Source organism: Pezoporus flaviventris, unplaced genomic scaffold, assembly GCF_033815535.1.
Source record: "Pezoporus flaviventris isolate CSIRO_AGI_PZ_B2104156 unplaced genomic scaffold, CSIRO_AGI_Pfla_v1 ptg000023l, whole genome shotgun sequence".
Taxonomy (NCBI): Eukaryota; Metazoa; Chordata; class Aves; order Psittaciformes; family Psittacidae; genus Pezoporus; species Pezoporus flaviventris.
In genome coordinates this window covers 14,435,903-14,463,634 of record NW_026892571.1, presented here as the reverse complement: position 1 = coordinate 14,463,634, position 27,732 = coordinate 14,435,903, and the positions used below count along the sequence as shown (strand labels likewise).

Below are 27,732 nucleotides of genomic sequence, written 5' to 3'. Positions count from 1 at the left end.
ATTATTGAACCTCCCAAAAATAAACCCCTGCTGAAGCGCAGGGACCCAGGCTGCTCCTGGAGAGTGTCAGTGTGGAGCAGGGTGATGATGGGGCAGCTGCTTTCCAGTAGCTGCTCTGCATCAGCAGCTCCTTGTCCCTCTCTTTAACTTGCTTGGTTTAGCCCCAAAATTGCCCAAGCACCTCAATTTCCTACAGCACTACATCAGCCTTGAGAGAGCATCATAGGAGCAAAGCCTCTGCCTTCAGAGCAGGAAAACTGGGTGGATGTCATAGACCCACGAATCACAGCCTGGGTTGGGTCGGAAAGGACCTTAAAGCCCACCGAGTTGAACCCCTGCCATGGGCAGGGATGCCTTCCCCTAGAGCAGGGTGCTCCAAGCCCCTGTGTCCAACCCGGCCTTGAACCCTGCCAGGGATGGGGCTGAAGTAACCACAGCCCTCCCCACCCCGTTGTTAGCGGCCTGCCCCCCGTTACCCCTGCCTCAGCCCCCACTGCCCACGGCGGATGCAGCGATGGAGCCCCCATGTGCGCCCCTGTCCCCATCCTCCCCACCCCGCACTACAACTCCCATCGGGCAGCGCGGCGGAAGCGGCTGTGACGTAGCGGGCGCGCAGCACGCGGGCCCCGCAGGCCGCGCCATGGCGGCAGACAGGCGTGGGGCTCTGGAGCTGCTCGCCCTCATCCACCAGCACCTGCTCCGCGGGGGGTTCGCCCGGGCGGCCCGAGAGCTGCAGGCGCAGACCGGGCAGGTAACCGGCACCGGGGCACCCGCACTGGGGGCAACCGGCCCCGGGGGTGAGGCGGGTAACGGCCTTCGGAGGGTCTGGGCCCCGCTTGCTCCCTCGCCAGGCCCCGGCCCGCTTTGCTCCCTCACAACGGAGGCCCGGCGCGCCCTGCGCCCTCCGCTTCCCGCTGCTCCACGCTGGACCCACGTGTTGTCCTGGCCGGGGAGAAGGAGTGGGGCCGGCAGCCCGCCGGGTAAAGCCGTCCCGAGCACGTGTTGAGCAGGGGAGGTTCCGCCGCTGCCGCTCAGGGAGGCGGCTCCCGGAGCGGAGGGCCGGGCCGCTGGTGGGGAGCGGGGTGTTACTGGGGGGATGTGTGCGGGGAGGACACGGTTCCGTTATCCCGGGGATGCTGGAGGGGCCGCTGCTGTCTGGTGTCGTCCTGACCTGGGGCTGGTGCCTGACTCGTGTTCCCTGTGCTTTCACAGAAGCTGCTCCCTTCCCTCTCGGCCTCTCTCGAGGACATCTTTACCCACTGGGAAAAGTAAGTCAAAGGGGGGAGTGCCTATGGAATAAATTCCAGCCTGTGTTAACATCCAGACTGCATGGCACGTGTGAGCTTTATCTGCTAGAATTTCCTGTGTCAGAGTATTTCTGATGATAACTGTTCAGCAGTCTGAGCTCGGGGATAAGTTGTTACACTCTAGTTTTGAGCAGCTGATGCTGTTCTTGCTGGCTGACGTTAATACTGGAGTATTGTGGTTCTCAGAATCATGCTTTACTGGCAGAAATCTTTCCTCCAGTTCTGATTCACTTTTGTTTTAAAGCCACATGATTTGCAGGAGCGTTGACCCAAGAGCAGGGAATTAGAGCAGATGCTGAAATGCCAAAGTTCTTACAGGATCTTAAACCTTGGCACAGATGATGTATCTGCTGGCTCAGCCCAGCACTTTCCTGTGTAGTTATTCCAGTGAGTACCCCATGTGAAGGTCTGCAGCACCTCCCCTGTGGGATGCAGTGATGTTTGCACCCACCCTCTGCACCGCTGGCTTTGGTCTGACACTGGTGGCAGCAACAGAGCTGGGTTGTCTGGAGCTGGCTTCTGTGCCTGTACTAATGAGCGCTGGAGTGAAGATGCTCCTCAGAGATGTCAGCAGCCTCAGGAAGCGGGTCTTTGCTCCAAAGATGTCTTTTGCTAGAACACCTTGTGCCTTGGTGCAGGATGTGGCAGTGTAGAAACAGGCTTGCAGTTCCTCCCTCTAACAAGTGCCTTGGGGCACTGCTGTTTGCCTTCATGCAGTATCCCTGAGCTCCTGGTCACCCACAACAGATTCTCACAGTAGTCCCTGTTGTGTTATCAGCTGCTGCTGAATCGGGAAGGGTTTGTAGGGTCAGAGCTGCCTGCATGGCTTGCCCTGTTCTTTTAAATTGTTAAGAGTAGTGAACAGGACTTTGTAAATGTGCCCTTGGCTTTGCCTGCTTGAAAAAACCTTGCTGTTACAGCGCTGCTACTGAAACACTCTAATAAGCACAGTCTTTACTGGCCAAACTGTTAAACTAACTTTGTTTCTAAATCAGATGAACAAATAGAATAAGGCTTTTACAGCCTTCAGACTCGCTTCTCCTGGCCTTGTGTCATACCAAGACCTGTTTGGCGCTCATTGTCCTAACCTTGGGGTTGCGCTTACTGTCTGGCTGTAGCTGCCTCCTGGAGTAGGAATTTGTCCTGTAGGATGCTTTTGTTCTGTTGTGAGAACCAGCCTGACCATACACATTTTTACTTCTCTGATGAAGTGTGAAACACTCTGCTTAGGACACAGGAGAAAACATGTACAGTATCTCTTCTGAGTATTGCAGGGGATATGTTGCTCTCAAGAGTTGCCTGGGGAAGACTGGAGTTGTTCCTTGCAGATTAGAGAAGTATTTCTCCCACCCCTTTTAGGAGCTGTAGAGGAATGGCACTGATTGTCCTTAGGCTGGAGCCTGACCTGAGAGTAGGTGAATAATTGTATTTTATTCTTTTTAAGACACTTTTTTCCCCCATTCTGATGCAAATTCTGTTCCTTCAGAACTCCCTCAAATACCAGGAGAAGAAAGGTGAGTGATGATGAAGAAGCCATCCCAGGAAAGATCAGAGTTCCTGATCCCGTGAGCAGCTCTGAGAGCTCAGACAAAGAAGAGGATGAGAAAGAGAAGGCAAAAGCTGCAAATGGTAGGAGCGTTTCACCTCCCTGGAACTGACAGAGTGGGATCAGAGGCTTGGACAGAGAAAATGCTTATAAAGTGATGGCTATTCCCTTGTGTTTAACTAGTTTAGCACTTCCTTCTCATGTGGAATTTCTGGGAGCACAGATGTCTGCTGGAGCTAGGAGAAATCTGTTGCAATTCACTGGGGAGAGATGGGTGTTGTTGCTTGGATGAAGCATTGGGAACCTAATGCTGCCCACTGTGGGGTACCTTCTAGTTGGTCTCTGGTGTTTGTGGGCCAGGAAAGGCAGGCCTGACTGACAGATAAAGGAAGAATTTATTAGTTGGAAAGCCTCTGTCTTGAGGTTGTACTAGATCCCTGGTGTAGCTGATGTGGCTCATGTTGTGTAACAAAACCCCATGTATCTGATGTTTTGGCTCGGTCTCATCTGCTGTAGACCAGTCCTTGGGAGCATTCAGATCTGGGCAGGTTCCTTGTCTTGGTGGTGGGAAGGATGGGGTGGAGGAGAGAAACACTTGCCTGTTGCAAGGACGGTGTTGGGGCAGGTGTAGGGATGGGACCCTGCCCTCCCTGCAAACCAGAGGCCGTCCTGATGCAAGAGGTGCACTCACAGGATGTCTCTGTGGCTTTCTGCCATTCAGCAGTCGGCCTTCCCCTGGCCAGCAACTCGGCAGTGAATGTAGAAAGCAGTGAAGAGGATGACTCCTCATCAGAAGAGGAGACACCAGCTGGAAAAGGTGCAGTTGCGGTAAGGCAATTCTCTTGGCTTTGAAGGCTGATAGTACTCTGTGGTCAGGACTATCCCAGGCTCATTAGGATGTGTAGAACTGGTGGCTGGAATTCATATTTAAATGCCCCTCCTATGCTGGCATAAGCCTTCTATTAGATCTGTCCCACAGGTGCTTCCCTAAAGAGCTCTATGGCTTGCCTGGCTGCCAGGCTGTTCTTTAAGATACGTTACATCTAGCTTAGCCCCTCATCTGTTTACAGGCTTCTAATTTCTTTTGTTTCTTGTAGGTGCCACCAGGTGTGGTGAGTGGCAAAGCTGCCACCAACTCCTTGCACTCTCCGAGCACGCCCACTGCCCCGGCAGGCAGAGCAGCCATGCCCTCTGCTGCAAACAGAACTGTGGTCTCAAACAAGCAGCTGCCCAATGCGCCAGCTGCATCTCCAGCCAAAGCTGGGCAGAAACTGCTTGGTCCTGGGAAGCCTGGACATGCCACAACAGCCACGACCACAGTAGGTCAAAGCAAAGCACTGGTATCGACCAAAGCACCAGAAAGCTCCAGCAGTAGCTCGTCGTCAGAGAGCGATGAGGAAGAAGAGACACCGGCTGCAAAGGGCCCAGCTCCCAGAGTGGGTAAGGAGCCAGCGGAGTGTGGTAGATGCATGTGTGCTCCAGCTCCACCATGGAATCGGGTCTGAGCTGTGCTTTCAGCTTGTGCCTTTCAGCTCCCGTGCTGGAAAGCTCAGAGCAATGCTTGCTCCTAGGGGAGGCTGTGAGAATACTGCAGAAGAGCCAGCTCCGGAGCTCTGTGGGATGAAGCCAGCATGCCTGCTCCCATTTCAAGCAGCAGATTCTGTGCTGAGATGTCTGTCTGGCAGCACCCAGCACTATGGGGTTGGAGATAAAAGCATAGCATATCTGGAGGAGATGCAGTACTAACACTGCAGATGCTTCGAGCTTTTTGGAAGGGCACTGCAGCATCTTCTCTTTATATTCCCACTTGTAAAGTGATTGCTTTTCGGTTTTGAGGTCTTTAGGGAAATCTTACTGCTTTGAAGTGTGTGTGTGTGTTGGGAGAAGCTCTGAAAATGGTCCTTATCCTGGCTCTTTTCCAGAGGAGCTCCAGCCATGCTAGGTACCTCTGGAGGGAGCTGTGTGTGGCTAGGCAGCTCCTGTAGGGTCAGAGGGTGGCCAGGAAGGATTTCCCATCTTTGCCTGCACTGAGGGGAGGCGTTTGTGGCCCAGTGTTTGTTTGGAGAAGTTGTTCCCAGCAGGCCGCTGATGCTTTCAGCAGGGCTAGGCCCTCTTCCCTGCAAATCCCCTTAGTTCTCTCTGTGTCATGTTTTGTTGTCCTGACTTCAAAAGCCACATTAGCATCACGCTAATGGGGGAGCTCAGAGCAGGCAGCAGCTGTGACATCTCCTTGCTTGTGTTTCAGAGGCAAAGCAGGCAGCTGGGGCTGCTGAGAGCAGCAGTGAGGAATCAAGTGATGAGACATCCTCCGAGGAGGAGCTTGCAACTCCAGTGGTCCAGGTAACCTCTGCAGGCCAGGTTCCTTGTCTCCAGGAAATCACTTGCTTCCCTTCAAGTAGAGAGGAAATGCTGCAATGCTGTATTCTGACAACACCCCGTTCCCTGGGTGTGTGAGATCTCCAAAGCCAAAGAAACATGCTGTGTGGCTGAGAGTCCCACTAACCCCTGCCAGCACCAACCATTCTATCGCCGTTCCTCTTAGTGCCTGAAGTTGAGGGTGATTGTTTGGTCTGTAGGAGGTGATTGGTGTGCAGGTCCACAGATACAGTCAGGCAATCCATGGAGAAAGTGGTTTGCTTCAGATACACCCCAAGCTGTGGTCAAATTAGTGAGGTAGCCTTCTTTAAAGCAAATTCCATGCAGTTACAGCTCTCAATGGGTTTCTTCCGAGATGTTAACTGGCTGTGATTCCCTTTTGTTCCACCTGTTACCAGGCAAAAACAGCTGTGAAAACAGTGCCGGTTAATACAGGGCCTGTGAAAAGTGTACCAGCTACTCTAGCATCCCTCAAGAGGAATGCAGTGAGGCAGACAGCAGTGGCACCAACCCAGGCCAAACCTGCACCTACAACGGTTCCTACAATGGTTTCTGGGGCTGCAAAGCCCGATGACACATCAGAGAGCAGCGACTCATCAGACAGTGAAGATGAGGAACCTCCATCAGTAACCCAGGTGCGTCTGTCTGAACTTTTGTCTCTCTTTGCATGCCCCTCCAGGGCCAGGAATTGCAGTGAAAAGGAATTGTAAATGCGTGTAGTGTGTAGCAAGGTCGTACTGGGGTGGGAGGCAAGAGGCAGGGGATGTTTAAAGGCACCTCGCTGTCTTTGCTCCGAGTTCTATTCAAGCCATTGTTCCCTTCTTAAAAATAATTACAAAAAAAAAAACAAACCCATCAGTACTTTTAAATAAAAAAGCTACAGCAATTCTTCTGCCACCTGAAGAGGCAAATTGTCATGGTTGAATTTGCTTCCCAGCTGTAAATTGCAATAAATAGTGTCTAATTTGCCAAACTGAAGCGCAGCTCAGCTTCCCCACTGTGAAGAGTGCAGTGTGCCGCAATGCACCTCACTGGAGGGGACTGGTTGTATCACAGGCTGATGGAGAATTCCTGCTCTTGCTTTTCCATCTTGGGAGACCATACCCACGCAGCTAGATGAAAGGATGCCTTGTGTCCTGCCAGTTGCTAATCTTCCTTTAACATTCACCTATCCCAGGAGGCCCTGAAATCTATTCCCTTGATTACAGTGTGAGCAAAATGAATTATGCTACTGTGATATTTGCCTTCTTTCACTGTTCTTGTCTTGTCCAGACAAAGCCACCTCCAAAATCCTCCCAAGCCGTCCCGTCCCCAGGGAAACCTACACCAGCAGCATCACTCTCCAGCAAAGCAGCTCCAGCAAAAACACTTCCCCTCTCCCAAGGGAAGCCAGCACCAAAGCCAACAGTGCCCAGGCAGGCCAAAACCACACCGGGAAGTACTGCTGCTCCCACAAAGCCTGCTGAAAGTGCAAAGCCAGTGGAGAGCTCTGACTCCTCAGACAGCGAAGAGGAGGATCATCCTGTGCCTGTCAGCCAGAAGGTAGGTAATATTGTGTTCAACTCAGTGCTAAGGGATGGGATATGCAAAAAAATTGTTTATCCCTTAAAATGCTACTGATCTCCTTGAAACACCAGCAGTATGTTGTATCTGTCCCTTGGAGAGGAGGATCTTTCTTTGTACTTGGAAACTGGGGGGGGTAACCTTTTTGATCCCAACTGTTTAACTCGTGCTTTGCCCCTCAAAATGCCCATCTGTAACTCTTGTGTGTGGGGTCATAGACAGCTTGGTCTTGGCTCTTCTGTGGGGATTTATTTAGGACCTCTCTTGAGAGAAGGACCATGAACTTAGTCTGGACTCAGGTGGCTGAACTTACAAAGAAGCAAATCCCTTTCTGAGAGCACCCTCAGGCATGTTGTACAGAGACGTTCTGCATTGACTCTGAGCTGCAAGGCCCTGCAGAAACTGCCCTGAGAGCAGCATTTTGGAGATGGCAGCTATTATCTGCAAGGGAGGAAGGGAAGCCGGGGGCAGAGGCTCACGTGTCCTAGCAAGGAGGCTCTTTGTCACCACATCCTTTCACTATTGACAGGCAGGAGTCAGAGAGGCTCTGCATTTTTGTCTTCATAGCCTTGGTCTGCTAAGGTGGGTGGAGGGGGATGGAACTCTAACAGTTGGCTCTGTGCTGCTCTCTTCCTGCGTGATTTTATGTGAAGCTTCAGTTCTGGGTGGCAGGAGCAGCTATTCTGATAGCTGTGTCATGGGGTCCTGCTGCAAGACTATCAAGACTCATCCACGTTAGAGTTCTAGGTGAAGGATGTGCTGGGGTAGGTTTGTTTCTCCCAAGTGTTGATTGGAAGCTGGAAGCAGCAGGTAGCTGTCTTGCCAATGGTTATTTAACCACTTCAGCATCTTCCCTCTTGAAGACTGGTGATTACCTCTCAACAGCCACAGTCAGCAAGGAAGAGCTTGTCATCGAGGAAGCTCTATTTTTGCCAAACAGGCTGTTTCTTCACATATAAGTAGCCTACAGGCAGAGACCACGAGTGAAGCCTGAAGATAAACCGTTAGGCTTAGCTGTGTCCACAGTCCTGTCCTCCTAGTCAAACTCTTCTTAGCTCATCCTCACCATCTGCTACTTGGGCATATGCTAACCACTGACTTACTGTATCCTGCAACTTCCTCTGGCTTCTGTGCAAAATCCAAACAGATACAGAGCGTTGGAAGCTGCTTCATCTTTCCCGGTGGGGGTGGATTAGCACAATTAAAATGAACATCATGCTTAAATTGAACTGCTTAATTGGTATGTTTACCCCTGAAGATTCAGGAATATTTAGTCAAAGAAGTTGACAAGGTGTTTGCTTATTTGGGGATGGGGAAGGATGGTGATGGGGCACAGTCTATATTGATCTTAAAGATGCTGTGAGCTCCTTTTCTTTTGGAACTGCTAATTCTGCTCTGCTTCCTCTTTCCTGGATGTTTTGGATCAAAGATGGTACTCAAGTCCTCCATGGATAGGCTTCAGCTTCTGCTTACCAGGACTGGGCATGAGATGCACATGTGTGTCTGGAACCTGTCTTTCTTTAGCATCCCAGGAAAACCTGTGCAGGCTGCACTGGTGGAAGCTGTGCCTGCAAGTCTTTGTCTTGGACCACAGGCCAAATCTCCCACCAGATGGAGAGGCTCCCTTCCTGAGCCCTGTCCTTGCTCCTGTGCAGATGACAGTTAAACCTCTGCTGTGTCGTGACATGGCTGAGATACTTGGTCCTGGTGCTGATACCCTGGTGGTGCACAGGCAGCAGTGGAGTGTGATTGTTACAGCATGCGCAGCGCACGTGGCTCAGTGTTGTTTCCCCTCTTGTCATGCAGCACTGCATGATGCAAATGGACCCAGTGGAGTGGCAGATGGGTTGTGCGGGCGCTGAGTCACTGCACTGAGCCACAGGCAGCTCAGGGGGCTGGAGAGGGAGCAGGAAAAATGATTTCCTCATGACTTTCCTTCTCCCTGAGTTACTTCAGTACCTGTGGCGCTTAAGTTGTCTGCCTGTGTTATCTGCTCCCTGGGCTCAAACAGGAGATTTAGGTGGGGTATAAGGAAGAAGCTCTTCCCTGTGAGGGTGCTGAGGCGCTGGCACAGGGTGCCCAGAGAAGCTGTGGCTGCCCCATCTCTGGCAGTGTTCAAGGCCAGGTTGGACACAGGGGCTTGGAGCAAGCTGCTCTAGTGGAAGGTGTCCCTGCCTGTTGCAGGGGTTGGAACTGGATGAGCTTTAAGGTCCCCTCCAACACAAATTCTATGAACTCAGCCATGCTGCTGGCTGTAATGGATGGGAACCTATGTGGGAGCTGATTCCTGTTCATGACTGAGAGACAAAACAGAGTATGTTTTTGTCAGTGTGTTCAGTAGAGTATATATGTTTATGGAAAGAGGCAGGAAAACATAAGGGTGCAGTCGTCTTTTGACCTTCGCACTTAACAACAGGGAGATCATGAGAAACTGCACAGCCCCATGAGTAAATGAGCTGGCATAAAGCTGACTGTTTTTCCTAAGGGTATAAAAGCAGGATCCTCTTGTAGCTGAATCTGCCTCACCTATGGGTGGATGCACCGCATGGGAATTTTCCCAGTTACCTGAGACTCCTGGCATCAGCTGCAGCAGGGCTTCCCAGCTTGAAGTGTGGGCCTGGGTGATGATTTGATGGTAACTGGTGATGTATTTCTTCTTAATCTCTGTTCTTTCTATGCAGTAATGATTTGATGCATTGCTAGTTTTCCTCTGTGCTTTACTTACATCTCTCTGATTTGCTTTATTGTCCTTATTCGCTACATATAGAGAGCTAGATACTTGATTCACTTTAGTGTGCTTGTCTGCTTTAGTGTGCTTGTCTATTAAACTGCGCATGTTACACGGTGAGTGTGTTGTGGTTTTGTTGATGCCTGTCAGCAGAACACTGGCCTGATCCCACCTGAAGCCATGCTATAGGATGTGACAGCTGTAAGCCATCTGGCAGTGACCAAGATGAGGTGGATGGAGGGATCTTGGCCTCCCCCCAGGAAGATCTGAGGAGTCCCAAGGCTGCGTAAAGCTCATGGTGGTTTCTCTGTGGATGCTGTTGTGTTCTTTCTGTGTCAGGATGCCTCTGTACAGCAGCTCTTTCCCAATCTCTTGCTAAGCTAGGAAATGAAGCAGCCCTTGTGCTTTGCATCCAGGTAGAGGGAGAAGTCAATCCCATTGCTATGAGGGTCTTAGAAGTGAGTGAGTGGGCTCTGATCTCTATACACTTCTCCCTTGCACAGCAGTGCTTGGGACGAGAGGGAGGGAAGCTTGAGCGTGTGAATTTTTGTGTCTGCTTCAAGTAGTTCTCTTTTCACCACTGCAAATCTGGCCTCTCTCCTGGAGCTAGTGACTCACTGGTACCAAAACAAAACAGACAAGTGAGGTTTGCAGTCCCCCCCCTCCAAAGTGCTAGTGGAGGTTTCTGTTTCTCTAAGCAGAGTCAAAATGTGCTTGGCTTGTTCGGAGAGCTGTTCTGTAATGGGATAAACATGCAGATGCTGTTGTCTGTTTAGTGTTTGGCTTGGAGATGATAAACACTGCCCCAGTGGCAGGCCTTGGTAGGGCTGTGCCAGGAAGCACAGGAAGATCTGTCCTCCGGGGAAGCTGCTTGGCTGGTGCTCTCACATACTGGCCAGGAGCAGCCCTTGGCTGAGCTGGCACTGCTGAAGTGCTCCTGGACCTCTGCTGTGGGCTGAGTGGGTATGGCTGTGTTGGGAGAGGGGGTGGCACGGGCCATGCAGACAGGCAGGAGTCTCTCACCTTGCAGGAGTGTCGTGGCTGGAGATGGAGCACTGGAGCAAGCTGCCATCATGTGTGGGTTGGATGGGGTCTGCCTGCCCTGGCAAGCATGGTGTGCTCTTTGGCAGAGCAGCCCAGAGATGAGCCGTGAGTGGAGTAAACTGAGTGGGTGCAGAGCACTGCTTGAATATCAGTGGTGGTGAAGTTCCCAGATCCCTCTGCCACCACCAGCCCTCAGTGGTGTGCAGGAGGGGGCGTCTGCAGCCTTTGGCCCAAGCCAGAGGAGGAGCTGAGAACAGATCCTCTCACCTGGCAGTTGTGTATCTTCTGCTTTGATAGTCGTGGCTTCCCAGCACTGACACACTGCTTGCGGCACTGGCTTGTGGTCTGTTCTGGGACATCACAGTGTTGATGGGAGCTATAGAAAGGTACAGCCCAAGTGAGTTGCAGAGGTTTGTTGTCTGGAGATGTCTCAGTTTTTAGACCTGTTGACAGATTGGTTTCCAGGGTGGATACTGATCTGTCTCTGCCTGCCCTCTGTGTTCCCAAGTGCTTGTCAGCTGTGTCGATGCTGAGCTCTCCAGCAGCTCTAGAATGGAGCTTCTCTCATACTGCCTCTGAATCTTGCAAGTGTTTTAGCACAAGACTCCCCAGCTCCCACTAATTCTCCAAGCTGGGGGAAGGTCCTGCTTAAATGATATCGGGTTGCAGTGATTTTCCTGCCCCCAGGCTCCTGTTCAGTGTCTCAGCCTCAATAAGGAATTGGTGTTATGAACCCTGTGTGCTCGTGAGATAAAACACACATGGGCTTCCTGTTCAAAAGCATATTGCTAAAGGAGGAGGTATGTGTCTTCAGCAGCTCAGTCCAGGCACTGCCTGAAGCCCCTTCCAATCTTGACAGGCCAGGGATGGAGTTAGTAACAGCTGTGTTAAGAGTAAAACAAAAACCCAGCTTGAGCTGAAACTGCATGTAAACTCCTGGATAATACCTGCACTAATTCCCCATTTCTGGGCCCATGTCTCTTTTTTGTTAAGAGGTTAACAGAACAGCTTGGGCCTGTTCCCAACCTGAACCAGGCTCCTAAAGCAGTGGGAAGCACCTTGAAAAGCCAGACCTCGGAAAGTGAGAGCAGTGACACTTCTGACAGTGAAGAGGAGTCCCCTGCAGCACAGACACAGCCTCTGCAAGCTGGTGAGTCCCTGGTAGTGGCTGGGATGCCTCGCCTTCATCCTTGTGGGTTTCCTTTTGTCCCCTGCGTGTGGAATGGCCCAGCTTGGTGTGATAGCTCCTGCTCTGGTCAGCCATGGAGAACAACTCTTTCTGATAGTGACAATCTTTTATGCTTTCCTTGCAGTGAAAACGAATGCTGTGCCACAGCCAACAAGTGTAAAGAAGCCACCAGCTCCAGCAGTAGCACCAGCCTCTTCTCCTGTGGAGATCAGCGATGATTCCAGCAGGGAGTCAGATTCAGAGGAGGAAACGGTGCCCCCTTCTCAGGTAAGGAGTTGCTGACCTATTGTGTGTGGGTCTCTGGACTCACGAGGTGGTAGTTGGTGAGTGATGAGAGGCGTAGAGAGGAACCTTCCCACTGGCTGGATCAGTTTTCCTTGGTGGCATCTCTGGGTCTCATTGACCTGGCTCTGGGCACGTGTCTCGGCTGCAGCACGCTCACAGTATGAGGGGGCAGTGGAGGGTGTGAATGTTTGGGCAGGAACATGAGTAGATACACAAGGCCAGGCCTCCTTTGGGACTCTGTCCCCTTTGCCCTGCGCTAGGGAGTTAGGTTGGAAAAGCAGCCAAATCTTTGCAGGCAGAGTCTTCTCATGAGCTGGGTAGCTCCAAGGCAACCTTCCCTCTGGTTCCTCCCAGTCCCTTGGTTGTGTGGTGTAGCTGGAGCTCTCTGGACTCCCCCTCTACAGGACTTCCAGGGAGGCTGGAAGGATCTTCCCTGTAGCAGTATCACAGCGACCCTGCTGCCTTTCAGCTGGAGGAGCCAGACTTCTGCTGATATGAGGTGACCTCATATCTGTGCCGAGGGCACTGCTGTATGTCGTGGAGCCAATCCCAGCTCTCTCACCTGAATCTCTTCATGTTGCATCTTTTTGTGTCTCCATGCCAGTCCTGCAGAGCAGTGGCTGAGGTGCCTCACTGTGCTGTCTTGGGTCTCTCTGCACTTCTGCTGCAGTTTGAGCCTGAGGAAGAAACCATGCAAAGAAGCACTGATTGAGGAACATGGCTACCGTTCCTATGTGGTGGTGGCTTGGCTGCTGCTCTGAGCCCAGGGCTTAGTGTCCAAGTGCTCTTCTTGTCCTGCACGTGTGTCCCCTGCCTGCCCAGCACCCTTGCTGAGAGATGCACTCCAGGAAACTTCCCTGTGTTTGCCTGATGCTGTGGCCAGGGGAAGGGCTGCTGGGCAGGCAGCCAGCCTGAGCAGTGCTTGATTAGAGCCTGTTTATAGGATGAAGCCTGTATAAAGTAATGCAGTTGCTGTAACTGGAGCTGTGTGCAGGACCGCTGTGAGCTCACGTCGCAGTGACGGCTCTCGGCACGGCAGAGCATTGCCTTCCCTGCTGAAGGCCAGATGTTGTGTGAGGGAAATGTCAGCCCACAAAGGCCCAGCTTGTGAGGGAGCTGGGGAGGAGGGAGGGCTGCTCACGTAGCCTTGCTTGTAGCACAAGCCAGGGGGCTGAGCACTCCTTCATCGCTCCCACTCCCTCCTCTGCTGGCATTTGTGTCTTGGACTTGATGTCAGTGTCTGATTTCCATGCCCCTGGCTCTTCTATTTTTAATCCCCCTTACATTTAGTGTGGAGGTTTCAAATGGGAGGCAACAAAATTGCTTCTTGTTAATGTGCTTTGTGAAATTTGTGACTTGCTTGTGGACCTGAAGGCAGATTTGCCTTGTGGTTGGTGTCTTTGTTGCCAATTAACTCTCAATGTGTGATTTTTAGAGTGTAGGGAAACATCCTGGAGTCCAAGTGGCCACTTTGCAAAGTAGGGTTTACAAAAGCAGTCTTGCTGGTGTTGCAGTGGGTAGGGATCACATCATGTTTTGCCTGCCTGCCCTCAGGATGAGTGTCTTTGGGGCACTGAGCTAATGCAACAGCCTTGGTGCTGTGCTGGAAATGATGGAAGGGCTCAGGAGTTAGTGGTGGATTGGTCTCTTCTGTCTCTTTTCCCCTGCAAGCTGTGCTCTGTCCTGATTTTTTCTCTCACCTATTTTAGATTCTGCCCCAGCAGAACATCAAAGCAACCAAGGTTTTGAGTGCAGTGGCTGCTAAGGCTAATGCCACACTGCCAGGAGAGAAGAAGATTGAGGCACCTTCTGCCCCTCCGGTTATCAGAGTGTCCAAGAGCTCATGTAGCGATTCCTCAGATGAAGAGATGGTGGCAGAAAAGGTAATGACAGAGGAGACTGAAGTGGGGAGCTTCTCTGAGGAGATGGGTCTGCTGGAGTCTGAGGCTGGTGCCTTGTCTGCAGCTGAGGGAGTGTGTTTGTGGAGTGTGGGGAAGAGAGGTGCCCTGGTTTAACCACTGTTACCACACCATAAGGTAAGGCAGATGAGCTGAGGATCACCCTGGTACCTTTTGTGTTCCTGCCTCCCAGCTGGCTGGTTGGTTTCTTCCTTCTTTTCTGATAGCAGTGCTCTGTAGAGTCAGGAGTTGTCTGCTTTGCTACAGCTGCCCGCTTCATTTGCGGGCCAGGGGAGATGGAGATTCTGTGCCCTGGATGAGAGATTCTTGGGCTGACCTTGACACAGACTGAAGCACTATTGCTGAAGAAGGGCTGAGGTGATCACAGCCCAGAGCAGATGGGCTTGTTCTTATAGTTGATGGGCATGAGGAGTTATTCCTCCTTCCAGATGCATTTCATCTTCCTCTCTCCAGGTCCCCATTGCTTCTAGCCTAAAGCAAACGGTTCCTGTGGGAAAAGCTCCCCCAGCCAGTGCTGCCACACCACAGGCTGCTCCGCTCCTGGGAAGCCCCACGGCCAAGTCGAGGAAGCCAGGCCTGAAGCCAGCACAGCACACCCATCTGAACCAGGCTGTGCCACCCACCCAGGCAGAGGAGCCCATGGACAGCAGTTCTTCGGACAGCAGTTCCTCAGACAGCAGCGAAGAGGAGTCACCCAAGCAACTGCCCAAGCCTGGTCAGTTCTCCCAAGAAGATGCTCTCAGTGCTGCTGGCCAGGCCAGGGTGGGGACAGTGTTTTGTTACTCTGTGGGAGGTGTGTCACCTTCACATAGTGCTTGGAGAGGAGTTCTTCCTCTCCAGCTTTGTAAGGCACTGCTTTCTTTGGAGGCAGAAGGCCTTTTGGTGGCAGTAACTGTGATGGGAGCGTGAGCTCAGCCCCAGGCAGCAGTGCTGGCTTTAATGGGATGAACTCTGCTCCTTCAGCAGGCTCGCTGCAGAAACCAGGAGGGACCCAGATAGCCCACAGCTCCTCCTCGGAGTCCAGTGAGGAGGAGGAGGAGGAGGCAGCACCATCACAGGTATGGTAGCTGAGCAGAATGGGATCCTTTCAGGTCTTGCAACTGGATCCTCAGAAGCACAGAGAGAGGATTGAATTCTGAGCCATAGCAAACAGGGTGCTGGGTGGGTTTGCCAGCACAGATATGGGGGCTCCCCAGTGCAGTGCTGTGAGCAGTGCCCTTTTGGTGAGTGGAGAGAGGCTTTTGAACCTGGAATGCTTCCCCAGGCTGCAGGATCTTGGATCTGGGCTCATGGTGCCTTTCCTGGGGGAAGAGCATGGGAGGAGGTGGTGCCTTGCAAGGGTTAATCCAGGAGAACTGGTGCACAGTGCCAAAAGCAGCAGGATTTCTTTCTCCACATGTATTTGTAACTTAACCTGTGTCCAAGCCATTAAATTCCCTTTGTAAGTAACGTGCGGGGCGTGCAGCGCATCTGCAGTGCATTATCTGTGCATGGGTGCATGCTAATGGCCAGGAGCCTCCCCCAAGCCTCATTTACTAGGCAAGAACAAAGAGGAGAACCTCTGGCCATCAGCTCTTGCTGCAGTCAGCTCAGGCAGCAGCTGAGTGCTGGCGCCTCTCGTGGCAGCCCTGGCCTCTGTGCAGTGTTGACTGAACAGTGCAGGATCTCTCTGCGGGTGGCCGAAGGTGGGCTCTTCACTTGGAGCAAGGGAGCATTAGCAGCAGGGAGAGGTCTTAATGTCTGGTGTGTAGGAGGCTGCCCTGCTGTGACTCTTCAGTATGTCTGTGCTGTTTCAGTCCCTCCTCACAGGCTATTCGGGCCCCTCCAGGACCCCAGCAACACCCCAGACACCAAAGACCATTCCCCTCCAGCCTGTGGGCAAAGCAGGGCAAGGAAAAGCAGCTGTGACTGCTGCCAACTCCCACACCAGGGCCCCTGTGAAAGCAGCCCCAGCCAGCAGCTCCAGCAGTGACAGCAGTGACTCTGACACAGATGTGGACCAGGTGGCTACGAACCACAGAGCAGGTGGGTCTCCTTTGGCAAGGGCTGGAATCTGCCTGGCTGAGGAGCAAGGTGGTGCTGGCACAGGAGGGTGACACTGGGACAGGGCCCTGTTCCCAGCATGTCTCCACTGCAGAGCCCAGCAGTGTGGAGTGCTGCTGCCGTCTGCTGGCTTCCCCTGGCCACAGCACAGCCCTCTCTGCCTTGAATGCCCCTTTCGCGGGGCTCTGTGCTGTGTGCCTTGGCCTCTCCCAGTTCTGCTTTAACTGCAATAATTAATGCAATTAATGGGAGTGAGTAGGGCTCTCCCTGAAAGTGATACACACTGCACTGGTGTGCTGTGGTAGTGATGGCTTCTATGGAAGGTCCAACAGTCAAAGCTGTTGCAGCTGTTGTCACCCATTTCCCTCACCAGATACTCAGTTTCAGGCTGAGATGCCTTTTCCTGACCCTGCTATAGCAGGATTTGCTTGTGAGGGGGAGGGCCAGATGCTCCTCTTCACATGCATGCTTCCATCCTCCAATGACCCTGTGGTCTATGGAAAGAATGCTCCCTGAGTTGTCGTCTCTATTGTCGATGTTTCTGCAGAGAACAGCCGTCCTCCTCCAGGGCAGGAAGCTACAGGAGCCTCCAAAACAGAGAAGGTGGCAAGAAAAATGGAGCCAGATCATGCCAGCCTCAAGCCTTCCCCAGTCAAGAAAACCCTGGCTTTAAAAGAGAATGATGTTGAGGCAAAACGTGCACAAACGACCGCAGCATCGTCTGCACCATTCTCCGTCCCACAGTCAGAATCAAGCTTGGGGACTGAAACCGGGATCACTGGGGCCAAAGTTCCTTCAGTGGAAGGGCTGGAAGGGAAGAAGAAGAAGAAAAAGGATAAAAAAGAAAAGAAGGAAAAGAAGAAGTCTTCCTCCACAGCAGACAAGGCTGTGAAAGCAGCGAAGAGCAAAGAGAATAAGAAACAGAAAATGTCTCACAAGCGGAAACATCCAGAAGAGGATGGGGCCGTGGGGCAGCCCAAGGAGAAGAAGCAGAAAGTGCAAGCTAATGAAGAAGTACCCAAAAAGAAAAAGAAGAAAGTAGCTGGTGAGCTGGGGAAGCTGCCAGGCAGCAAGGAAAAGAAAAAAGGAGCTAAAAGTAAGCATCTGGGGCTGCATTTGCTATAGGGTCTTGCATCTGTGAGGAGCACCCACTTTCCCCTTAGCTTCCTGCTTGCCTACTTCCCTTCTAGAATCATAGAATTGTTTAGGTCGGAAAAGACCTTTAAGATCATCAAGTCCAACTGTGAACCCACCGCTGCCAAGTCCACCACTAAACCATGTCCCCAAGTGCCACATCTACACATTATTTTTCCTAATATCCAGTCTAAACCTCCCCTGGCACAACTTGAGGCCATTTCCTCTTGTCCTATTGCTTGTTACCTGGGATAAGAGACCTACATACACCTCATTACAGCCTCATGTCAGGCGGTTGTAGGGAGCCATAAGGTCCCCCTGAACCTTGCCATCTCCAGACTGAACCCCCCAGGTCCCTCAGCCGTTCCCCATCACACTTGTGCTCCAGGCCCTGCACCAGCTCCATTGCCCTTCTCTGACCCTGCTCCAGCACCTCAATGTCTCTTGCAATGAGGGGCCCAGAAATAAACACAGGATTCGAGGTGCAGCTTCATCAGTGCCCAGCACAGGGGGATGATCACTGCCCCTGGCTCTGCTGGCCACACTATTTCTGATACAAGCCACGATGCTGCTGGCCTTCTTGGCCACAAGCTGGCTCATACTCCGCCTGCTGTCAGCCAGCACCCCTAGGTCAATTTACAGTGGGCAGCTTTCCAGCCACTCTTGGCCCACCTAAAGCCAATGCCAGGTTTTTAACACCTCACTTCAGTGGTTTTCTGCAGGCTCAGCACCACGTTGTATTGAAGACAGCAAGCTGGGCTCTCCTACCTCTGTTCTGGGAGAGGTGTTGCTGGTTGTAAGCCACGAGGGCTGTGTTCTGCCCACTGCACTCCGTGGTGCGTTGCTCTGTGTCTGCAATGCAGAACAGCTCTGCTAACCCAGTTCCCTGCCCTGGCTCTTCTCTGGCAAACACCACGCACTAACAGAGAGCTAAGGTGCAGTGTGGCTGGGGATGGCAGGCAGAAGGTCCCTGTCACGCTGTGAGCATGGCAGAAGCAGCCCAGTGTTCATGTGCGCAGGGCTTCTTGTTAGTCAGAGCTTCCTGAACGCAGCCCCTTGCTGCCAGCCTCTTTAAACCATCAGCCTTGAAATCCGTGCTGTCATCTGCTGTATCATCTACTGCTGTTCCCTGCAGGGTGACAGTGCCCCTTCCTGGCCCTGCCTGAGCACTGTGTGTGCTGCAACGTGGTGAGCAGCTCAGTCAGGAGATTTGACTCGGGGCCATTACTGCTGCTTTCACATCCCTAGAGAAAGAGGAGGATTGTTCCATCCTCCTGCTCGCTGCTCCCAATTAAGAGCATTTCCTGCCCCTCTTGCCTGCATGTGCTCTGTAATGCTGTTTGCTGCCCTAATGCAAAGGCAGTTTTCTTTGCACTGCAGAGTGCATTTGCAAACCAGAGCTGGTTCTTTGTTGGATCTTGTAGGCTTTAAAAGACAAAGAGATAGAATGGGTGGGCCAGATCTGCTGGGGTTTCTCTTCCACAGAGCTGCAGCCCTTCCTTTTGGAGTAGGCCCATTGTCCATCAGCTCTTGTGTGGGCTGTTGCCCCAGGTGAGCTGGGGCCTCTTGAAGCAGTTGTGCTGAGCTGAACCTTTTGTCCATCCGGTGTTAGCAGCTTCCCTTGCTCTGATTTCTGGTCCAGCTGCTCCAGCACTGAAGCAGTTGCTCAGAGGGGGTGGGCAGCAGGAGGTGGAAGGAATGGAATCTTGTGTAATTCTGTGCACACGTGTGCATGGATGGTGGGATCAAACCGCTCTGGGCCAGAGGTGCTGGAGAAGCAGCCCTGGGGGAGCTGCTGCATACCAGGGCTCTGCTGTCACCCAGTTACTGCTCTGTAAAGCTTGCTGAGGTTTGATCAAACCCTTAGTGGAGATGCTCCTGCCACTCTGTGCTCCATCTCAGAGGCTCACAATACCAGAGTCCCTCTCTTAATTGACTTTTCTCTCCCAGAAAAAAAGACTGGAAAAGGAAATAAGAAGGGCAAAAAGGTGACTTCTGAAGGGGATCCTGTAGCAGATGGCTCTGCCGAGGTTCACAAGAAGAAGAAAGGTACATGCAAGACCCTGACGTGTGGTACCACAGGGCGAGCTGTTCTGAACTGCACTTGTGATGCTCATCATAATAGCATGCCAGGCTGCAGAGGAACAGAGCCTTGCTGCCTTGCTGGCAGGGCAGAGGAGGCTGCAGTTAATTGTGGCTGTTCTTGAGTCACCGTGACCTTTAGCTGGCTGGGATTGGGGTGGCTCAAAGAAGGGCTTGTTCCTCTATTGCTCCCTCAGGAAAGATCCCTTTCCCTGGAAGGGTCAAACCCAGGGGCCATTCTGGTGGCAGAGTCTGCCCAAGGAAGCAGTGCTGCTCTTCAACTGTATTCATCTAGTTTTCGGCAGAAACTGGACCTCTGAGCTTGGCAGGCTGCTGCCTTCCATCCCAAGGGCTAGGAAAGGGTGCAGAGGGAAACTATAGGATGTTCTCTGTAATGGATATGTCCCTGTAGAGATGGTAGCCAAGAAGCCTCCATGGCTTGTGGCTTTGCTGTGTCCTTTATGTTTGTGGTGTGATGACACTGATTTATTTTATGCCCTTTTCAGAAGAAGAAAACAGCTGAGCCTGAAGGATTGCGAGAAGGTGCATGGCCTGTGGGGACTGTCAGTACCCCTGAATAGCAGTAGCCTTGGCCCAGGCTTGGGAAGACAGAGTGCCCTCTGAATGGTCACTGAGTCAGCCTGGCCTTAGGTCAGAGGGTCGGAGAGCGCAGTGATGTAAGGAAAGTCGCACAGCAGTGTGCTGGCTTCTCAGTATGTGTTTGACCTCAAGTCTTTAGCTGCTGAGAACTGGATTTCCAGCCTGGACCTTGCTGTCCTCTCTCAGCAGCAGAGATAAGCAGCCTCTGGCACTGTCTGCCTGCCCCTGCTGAGCACAGGGAGCTTGGAAAAGTAGTGTGGAATGGATGGTGATGTTGTAGGCACCTGGAAGTGGACCAGATGACTCTGCCTTGCTCTGCTCAGCTGTAAGACTGTTCTCCTCCTCCCCATCCCTAACTCTTAACTCCTTTCCCCAAAGGTACCGCATCCCTGTGATTAAGGATTTATGGGTGAAGATCACACAGCAGAGAGGAAAAGGAAGGTCATCAGGAGAATTCCAGCCTTTTTCTTTTTCTTAGTAATTTATAACTTCTTTTAACTGTGACTGTTAGAGCAGAGCAGTGCAACTTTCTGCCTCCTCCTGCCCTGCTGGGGCCCAGAGACTTGTTTGTTGCCCCTCACTCACGATGGCTCACCTGTTGCACAAGAACTGAACCCAAGGAGGCAGTTTGACCAGAGCAGAGCCAGCTTACATAAACTGCTTTCCTCCTCGTTGACCTCCACCACCTCTTCCTCATCACAGAGCTATATTTTTAAGAGAAACATTTCCCTTTTTCTGTTCTTTTCCTCTCCCTTCCTGTGATTTGTGCTGTCCTTTTGCTACTATGGAAGAGAGCTCTTGGATTTACTTTTTATTCCAACACTGGTGGTTATTGCGTCCCCGGAGTTGCACTGAGCAGCTGCATCCAGCAGTTGCTCTTGCCCAAGACGGAGTTGTTTTATGTGGGTGGTTGGGTTTTTTTTTATGGAATACAGAAATAAAGAAAAGCAGGAGGTTTTGCTTCAGCTGGTTCAGGGGGAGGGAGGGGAGCAGGGCTGGGCAGTGGTGGGCTCAGCCATCACCCAAGGATGCTGCAGGTACAGCAGAGTCCAGCATCTATCCAGGTTTGTAGGCATCGCTTCATCCCCTGGGAATGATGGACTGCTCTCTGCCTGCTCCTGAGGACAAGGGCTGTTGCTCCCTCAGCTTTGAACTGTGTATTCTAGCACTGGTTTGTATGGGGGTTTTCATTACTGGCTGGCACATCACCCAGCCTGCTGCTCCCCTGCATCTTGTGTGGGCTGTGCCTGGTTCCTCACTTCATTCCCAGCCATGGGGTTTAGGAGATGAGGAACAAAGGGCCTGGAGCCCCTTGGCTTCCTCCTTCCCAAGCTTTGCTTTGAGGGCAGAGCTCTGTCTGCTGCCCTCATACCTGTGCTGAGTCTCACCTAAAGGGACCAGGCTGGGGTGCAGGGGGGACCCCAGTGTGCACTGAGATGGACCAACTGCTGGGCCAGGAATGGGGCAAGGAATGTATATGGCCCTGGGTTGAGGCACAGATGTCAAAGTGGCTTTGACTTGATTTTTATTGAGATTAAAACAGTCCAGGACAGTGCAGACGTTGCAGGCGCAGCTCTGCTTGAGCTGCCCACAAGGCTTTCTTATTCAGGAAATTTATTGGAAATAATTAGCTTGTCAGGTCATTGATAAAGGAATTATCAGCTCTAGTCAGAAGAATTAGAAGCCCCTCTGGCTCCAGGGCCAGCTCCTCTGCCCACTGTTACCCGCTGCTGAGGCTGTGCTCCAGCCTGGGGGCACAAGCTGAATATGAACATGAATCAAAGCCAAGCACTCCACAATAAAATCCCTCTATTCTTGCACTCAGCCAGGGCTTCAACCTACAGGGGTCAGTTAAGAAGCTGATGGAGGTTGTTTTGCTGCTTTTAATGTTCATTCAGTGTAAGAAAGCATTAGTGACTCGTTCAGCAGGGAGAGCTCTGTGCCTGTTGGGATGCCCATGAGCAAAAGGTAACAGGATTTATGGGTCTGACACTTGAAATCATTCTCCAGCCCCCTGTACCCACCTTGGGGGGACAGTGTGGCTCTGGCACTGATGGCAGCTTGGCCCTGCATCAGGGGAAGGGGCACCCACTGTTAATTGCCTTGGAAAGCGGTGTAAGAGCAGAAATGAAACAGCAAAGAGACTAAAGGTGAGCTGGATGCTGAAGTCTGGGCCAGCAACCGTGGCATCCTCTTCTAGTTAACTGGGGGGGAAAGAGGGCAGTGAGTCAGTGAGATGGCTCCAGGACCCCCCAAAGCTCAGGCTGCTTTTGTTGTGTCTCCATCACCACCTCCACCTCCCCAGCACCACTTTGGTGCTCTTGAGGGTGGACGTGTACCTCCCATAGCCCCCTGCATCCTCTGCTGCAGCCCCCAGGGCTTTCCCCATCCCAGGACTCACCTTTCTCTGCACCCAGCTTGAGTGTGTCCACCCCGGAGGACATCATGTCCTCCAGCTCCGGGTTGGTGCGGGGGGCAGCGGTGGCAGCAACTGCAGAGAGAGGGCAGGATGTGGGTGCTGGACCCTCCGAGGGCAGTGGGGCAGAGCCTGCACCCACACCATGAGCTGTAAGTCTGGGGGCAATGGGGGGCTGATGGAAGACCTTGACCTCACACCTCAAGCTGCAGATACCCAAGGTGAGGGCTGGATTTAGGGACCCCTCCAGCCTTAAGGTGCTGGCACCAGCGAGGGATGCTCCCTGCAGCTTGAGCACTCTCTGCCCTCTGTCAGCTCTCCCTATCCACAACTAAAACAAGGAGCAGCATCCACGCAGGCTGCTCCTTGCTCTCTTTCCCTTCCCTGCCCACCTACCCTCGCAGTCCAGCTCTTCCCGGGTAGCAGTGCCCTCAATCCTGGTGCCGTTTTTGTAGGAGCACCAGCAGTAGCCGGTGGAGGCATTGCACTGCTTGGGCTTGAAGTCACCGTTCTCATCGCACTGCGGCTGGAACCGGCCCGGATGCACACCCCCAGGACTGGCCTCCGCCTGGCACTTAGTTAGCACTAAGGGCAACAAGAGCAAAGGGGAGATGCTGGAAGCGCCCCCCCCCCAGCCCTTCTGCTGCCTGGGGTCTGCAGGAGCTTCTCATCCAGAGCAGTTAAATCCAATTTGAAAGGTGAAGAAGCCCCACCACGGTGACCTAAAGCTCTAGGGCCAGCCCAGGACTGAGGGTGTGGGGAGGTGCTGCAGTTTCCCTGACATACACTCATCCCAAAAGCCCTACAAGCAGCAGCCCTGTGGTATCCCAAGCATCGCCGACCAGAGGCACCCCATGGAATGAAGAGGTCCATGACTGACTGGCCAAGGGATGAGGGTTTGGTTGCCTTTGGGAAGCACCATGGTGGCACCTACAGGGGGTGGTTGTTCCCAAAGGACCCATCCCAACCCTTCCCAGCTCAGCAGCCCCCATCCCTGGTACCTTTCTTTGCTGGGATCTCCTTATGCTCCTCCTCTGGCTTGGGGTTCTTGGCCATTTCAAACAGCAGCCACTTGTGCATCCAGGACTCGAAGGACTGCAATAAGGGGAGCAGCACATTAACGATCACAGGGTGAGAGCTGTGCACCAAGCTGCAGCTTGGACCAAGGAAGACCATGAGCATCACCACCATCCTTGGAGTGAGAGTAGCCCTGGCCTGGCTCAAGTGGGACTGGTGGGGACACTGCAGTCCCTGCGCAAAGCAGGGCACTCCTCAAAGGGGATGAGTAGAGCAGCAGCAAGCACTGACCTGCCAGTCCTCAAAAGTCATGGTGCTCTTCAGGTGCTTCAGGTTGTCCATCAGGCTGTCCTTCAGCTCCGGGAACATCTTCCTGGGGTCTGCTTGCTGCAGAGGGACCACCGCAGTGAGACAGGGCAAAGAGAAACGAGGTGTGATGCCTGCAGCTCTGCTTGTATCAGCCACACTGGCACTGCAGGAGGCCAGGAGCTCCCACCAGCTCTGAGCATCCCAACAGATCCCCAGCCACAGTGAGCTGGAAGCAGAGGGTCCCATCGCCTCATGCAGCGGAGAGGAAAGCTATGGGGTCAGTAGGGGCACAGGGGACCTTACCAGCAGCAGGTGCTTGACTTGGTCCTCGGTTCTGTTGCTGGCCGGGGCCACGGCCTCAAGGGAAAAGACAAAGGGGAAGGGTGAGCATAAGGGCTGGCATTGAGCCCCAAGGGCAGCGGGCAGCAGCCACGCAGCGCTCAGCATCTCTTACCGTGTTGGCCACAGAGGAGGCCAGGGGCCAGACCCTCATGACCATGGGGCTGTTCATCATGGCCGTCTTCATCTGGTTCACCGGCTTGGCACCTGCCGAGGGAGGAGCAGTGTGAGGGGCGCCGGGACTGGTGGTCCCCTCTCCCAGCCACCCTCCATCACCAGCACAGCGGTGCCGTGGGGTTACGGACTGGCCGGCAGCTTCCTCTGCAGCGCCTCCAGCTGCAGGGTCTGCGAGGTCTTGGTCAGTTTGCTGATCTGCCCGCTCTGCTGGTACACGAAGTAGATGGTGACAGCCTGGCCGGCGATCAGCAGGGCCACCAGGATGGAGAGCGTGGAGAGGGCGGCACTCCTGCCCAGCACAGACCTGCAGCACAGGGAGTCGTAGACGGGACCTTAAAGATGATCCAGTTCCAACCCCTGCCATGGCAGGGGGAGCACCAGCCGCCAGCAGCAGATGTCCTCACACCTCATCATCACCATCACCATCGCCTCCCAGGGGCTTTGCCACCAGACAAGCACAAACTGCCCCCGTCGCGATGTGCAGAAGTGAAATCTCAGCGTGAAGGTCCCTCCTCCACACTGGGGAACCGAAAACCACCGCGGGGTGAGAGGGAGGAGGCACCGGAGTGCCAAGGGGGATGTGGGGGCACGGCATCGCTCTGGGCATCGCCTTTTGCAACGATGGAGCCCCCTGAAGCCTTTCTGATCCCAGGGGGTGGAGTACAGAGTGCACCTCAGTGTTAATGCTCGGTGCAAACAGCGAAGGTGTCACTGCTGCCATCGTGCCCCACGCCAAGGGAAGGCAAAGCCAACGCTATGCAGCAGCTTGCCATGCTGCCAGACCTGCCCCGGGGGGAACGGGGCGCTGATGGGGTGCAGCAGGGCCGCAGGGAGCCGCCGGTACCCGGTGAGGTGCGGGTACCCATGGGTGCTGCCCGGCTGCCGCAGGCAATGGCCGGAGCGGGACTCGCCGCCCCGATGTCTGCCTGGCTACTGATGATGTCAGAGCTTCCGGGCTCCTGATTGGTTGGAAGTTTTGGAGTGCCCCAGGGTGTGGGAGATGGGGCTGGCTGGGACATGGGGGTGGCCCCACAGAGTTGGTTAGGGTCCGGGTCTGCACTGTGTCCCTGCCTGCCCCATAGCCGTGCTGTTCCCCTGCCACCCCATAGCAATGTCATGTCCCCATCGCCCCAGAGATACAGTGACCCCCTCGACCCCATAGCCACACCATGCCCCTGCCCTCCCCACAGCCATGCTCCAGCTCCTTCCACCCCATAGCCACGCCACGGCCCCCTTGCTTCCACAGTGCTCCATAGCCACAGCATGACCCCAACTTTCTGCCCCACAGTCACTCTGTGCCCTCCTGGTCCAACCGTCGGGTCCACTGCATGGTCCACCCCACAGCCACGCAACACCCCCTCTGCCCCACATCCCCATTGCTCTGCCCTCCCCATGACCCCCATCTCCCCGTGCCCCCAGCACAGCACCTTTGGGTGCCCCCGACATTGAGCATGCTGCTGCCGCGGTTGGAGATGAGGTCCCGCTGCTCGTCGGCCATGGCTGCTCCGCGCACCCCGATGGGCAGTGAGCACCCCGAGCGCTGCCGCGGGAAATACCCCGGCCCTCACCCTGCCCCGGCACCCCTGGGGGGGCAGAAGAAATCCCCATTGGCTGCCGGGACGTGCATCACTTGTTGCCAGGCAGACCTCAGCTCGGCAGGTCCCCGGTCCACAAATGATGCTGGATGCAGCTGTGAGCACCACAGTCATTCCGTGGGGCGTCGCTTCCCACCCCATTGCCGCTGGTGGGTCATGATGTCCCGCATGGTGACAACCAGTGCCATGGGCCTGGGGGGCTCTGGGACAGCTGGGTGTGGGCAGGAGGTGGGATACGGGGTACAGGAGGTGGGATGGGGAGGTGGAAGGCAATGCGTGAGGAAGGAAGTGGAATGCTGATTGCGATACCAGAGGCTGAGCAGGACCCTCCATGGGGTCACTTTGTACCTTCTTGGGGCGGGGGGGGGGGGGGGGGGTTGGTCAGCACCTCTCAGGCTGCAGGGGTGATGATTAAAGGACCACCGAGTGTTTCCAAACCCCTCCTGCAGCAACCCCCTTGCCCTATCTGCAATGGCTTCAGGGGTTGAACCCCCAAACCCAAGGGAGGAGAAACAGCCCCTCAAGGTGAGTGACCCCAAAGCATCAGTGGGAGTGGGGCAGTGTGGGCTCATAGCCCACCCCACAGCCCCATTAGTGCTATATGTGCAAGAGCAGCCATTCCACCCCATAACGCTGATTGTAGGTGATTTTATACAGGACCTGGGACACCCTGGGGCTGACACGTCCCCAGTGCCAGCGCTGAGCCATAGGGCTTGGCCTTTCCGGGCACCCCATGCCCAGCACCAGGACCCAGCACAACCATGGCCAGGGCTCAACAGAAGTGAAACCGAGTGCGAAACCAAAAGCAATGACCCGGACGTCGCTGTTTACCTGCAAACCTCCACACGGCCCCAGGGCTGGAAAGTGGCTGAGGACAGGGTGAGGACGTGGGTGGGTTTCTTCAGCGGCTCCATCCCTTCTCCCGATCAGTCCTGGATCCATCCATTGGGATGGCACGGCCAGGCCGGCAGTGTGCTGGGAGAGTGGGGTTAAGGAGTAACCTAAAAGCATCCTGCTCTAGTGCAAGGTGTCCCTGCCCATGGCAGGGGTAGGAACTGGATGAGCTTTAAGGTTCCTTCCAACACAAACCAGTCTGGGATTGTATGAAAAGCATTTCCAAGGAGTGAACAGGGTACCCCAGCAGATGCCCTGGAGGAGAAGCAGGCACTGGTGGGTGATGCTCCAGCTTCCCAGGAGGGAAATCACAGCCTCCCCACAGGGAAAGGACTTTGGGGTTCGGTCCCATCCCCATGCAACCCAGCAGGAAAGCACTGGGGTTCCCAGGGGTGCACAGGCCCCCTGCCCGAGGGTGAAGACAAACCACTTATCTGCTGCTTGTGAAGTGCTGCTGCATTCAGAAACCATCCCGAGGTGTTAAAGGGGAGGGGAACAAACTCACATCAACCCCTCCATCATCTTTTGGTTCTCCCCTCGCTCTCAGCCCATGCTGGTCACAGGGGCACTTGGGGGAACAGGGTTTTCTCTCACAGCCTCAGCCCAGCTCCCCATAAGACCCCCATGCCGGGCCCACACTCCAGGCTCATTCTGTGACCTACCTCAGCCCTAAGGGGAACCAAGGAATGCCTGAACAGGAACCTGGGGAGCGAAACCCCGCAGTGATTTCACGGAGCGGGGCCTGACTCTGAAACCACAAACATAGGCAATAAACTGGCTAAGCGCCCCGAGCCCAGCACCAAATCAGCCCATGCTCTGCACACAGACATCTCTATTGACTTCTTCAGTACTTCCCCTCAACCTTTCTGCACCGGGCCATGGCATCTAGAGTGGTTTCTGAGTCAGTAAATGGATTTTCCTGGGAAAGCACAGATGTTTTCACAGAGCAGCTTCCAGGCTGCTTTATCCCATTCCATAGCCTGCTGCTGGCACCCGCACCAGCACAGACTCCTCACCACTCATCACCTCCGAGACTTCATCTCTGTGCACATCCTGTGCTGCCCATGTAAAACCTGACAAGCACCATGAGAGGAGGCTGGGAACCGGCTGATTTTGGGGTGAGAAGCAGCCATCTGGAGCAATGAGCAGGCTCAGGGCTCAGCTCAGAC

General features: G+C 53.9%; 2 protein-coding genes across 6 annotated transcripts; one reads left to right on the top strand and one right to left on the bottom strand.

Annotated features, from left to right (window-relative positions):
* Positions 1–612: 612 nt before the first annotated feature.
* On the top strand, positions 613–20,770 carry TCOF1 (treacle ribosome biogenesis factor 1). 3 transcript variants are annotated; one of them, XR_009743997.1, is made up of 17 exons: positions 613–751; positions 1,213–1,268; positions 2,794–2,936; positions 3,575–3,681; positions 3,951–4,293; positions 5,099–5,193; positions 5,628–5,864; positions 6,502–6,771; positions 11,558–11,714; positions 11,878–12,020; positions 13,748–13,921; positions 14,411–14,672; positions 14,921–15,015; positions 15,754–15,982; positions 16,548–17,096; positions 19,085–19,759; positions 20,195–20,770. XR_009743997.1 is itself a non-coding variant. In XM_061456890.1 (16 exons), the coding sequence occupies exons 1-16, from the start codon at positions 641–643 to the stop codon at positions 19,339–19,341; spliced, it is 3,225 nt and encodes a 1,074-aa protein (XP_061312874.1). In that variant the 5' UTR covers positions 613–640; the 3' UTR covers positions 19,342–20,770. The 3 variants fall into 3 exon arrangements, 2 of the variants coding, with proteins under 2 accessions (XP_061312874.1, XP_061312873.1); XM_061456890.1 differs by having other exon boundaries at positions 14,924–15,015; positions 19,085–20,770; XM_061456889.1 differs by having other exon boundaries at positions 19,085–20,770.
* A 554-nt stretch (positions 20,771–21,324) lies between these two features.
* Positions 21,325–25,655, bottom strand: CD74 (CD74 molecule). Of its 3 annotated transcripts, XM_061456891.1 has the most exons (9): positions 25,502–25,655; positions 24,203–24,378; positions 24,013–24,104; positions 23,862–23,915; positions 23,541–23,636; positions 23,234–23,327; positions 22,629–22,817; positions 22,218–22,307; positions 21,325–22,020 (listed from the first exon to the last, which is right to left on the bottom strand). In XM_061456891.1, exons 1-9 carry the CDS (start codon positions 25,570–25,572, stop codon positions 22,013–22,015), a joined length of 870 nt encoding a protein of 289 aa, XP_061312875.1. In that variant the 5' UTR covers positions 25,573–25,655; the 3' UTR covers positions 21,325–22,012. The 3 variants fall into 3 exon arrangements, with proteins under 3 accessions (XP_061312875.1, XP_061312876.1, XP_061312877.1); XM_061456892.1 differs by lacking the exon at positions 22,218–22,307; XM_061456893.1 differs by lacking the exon at positions 22,629–22,817.
* Between the last annotated feature and the right edge of the window lie 2,077 nt (positions 25,656–27,732).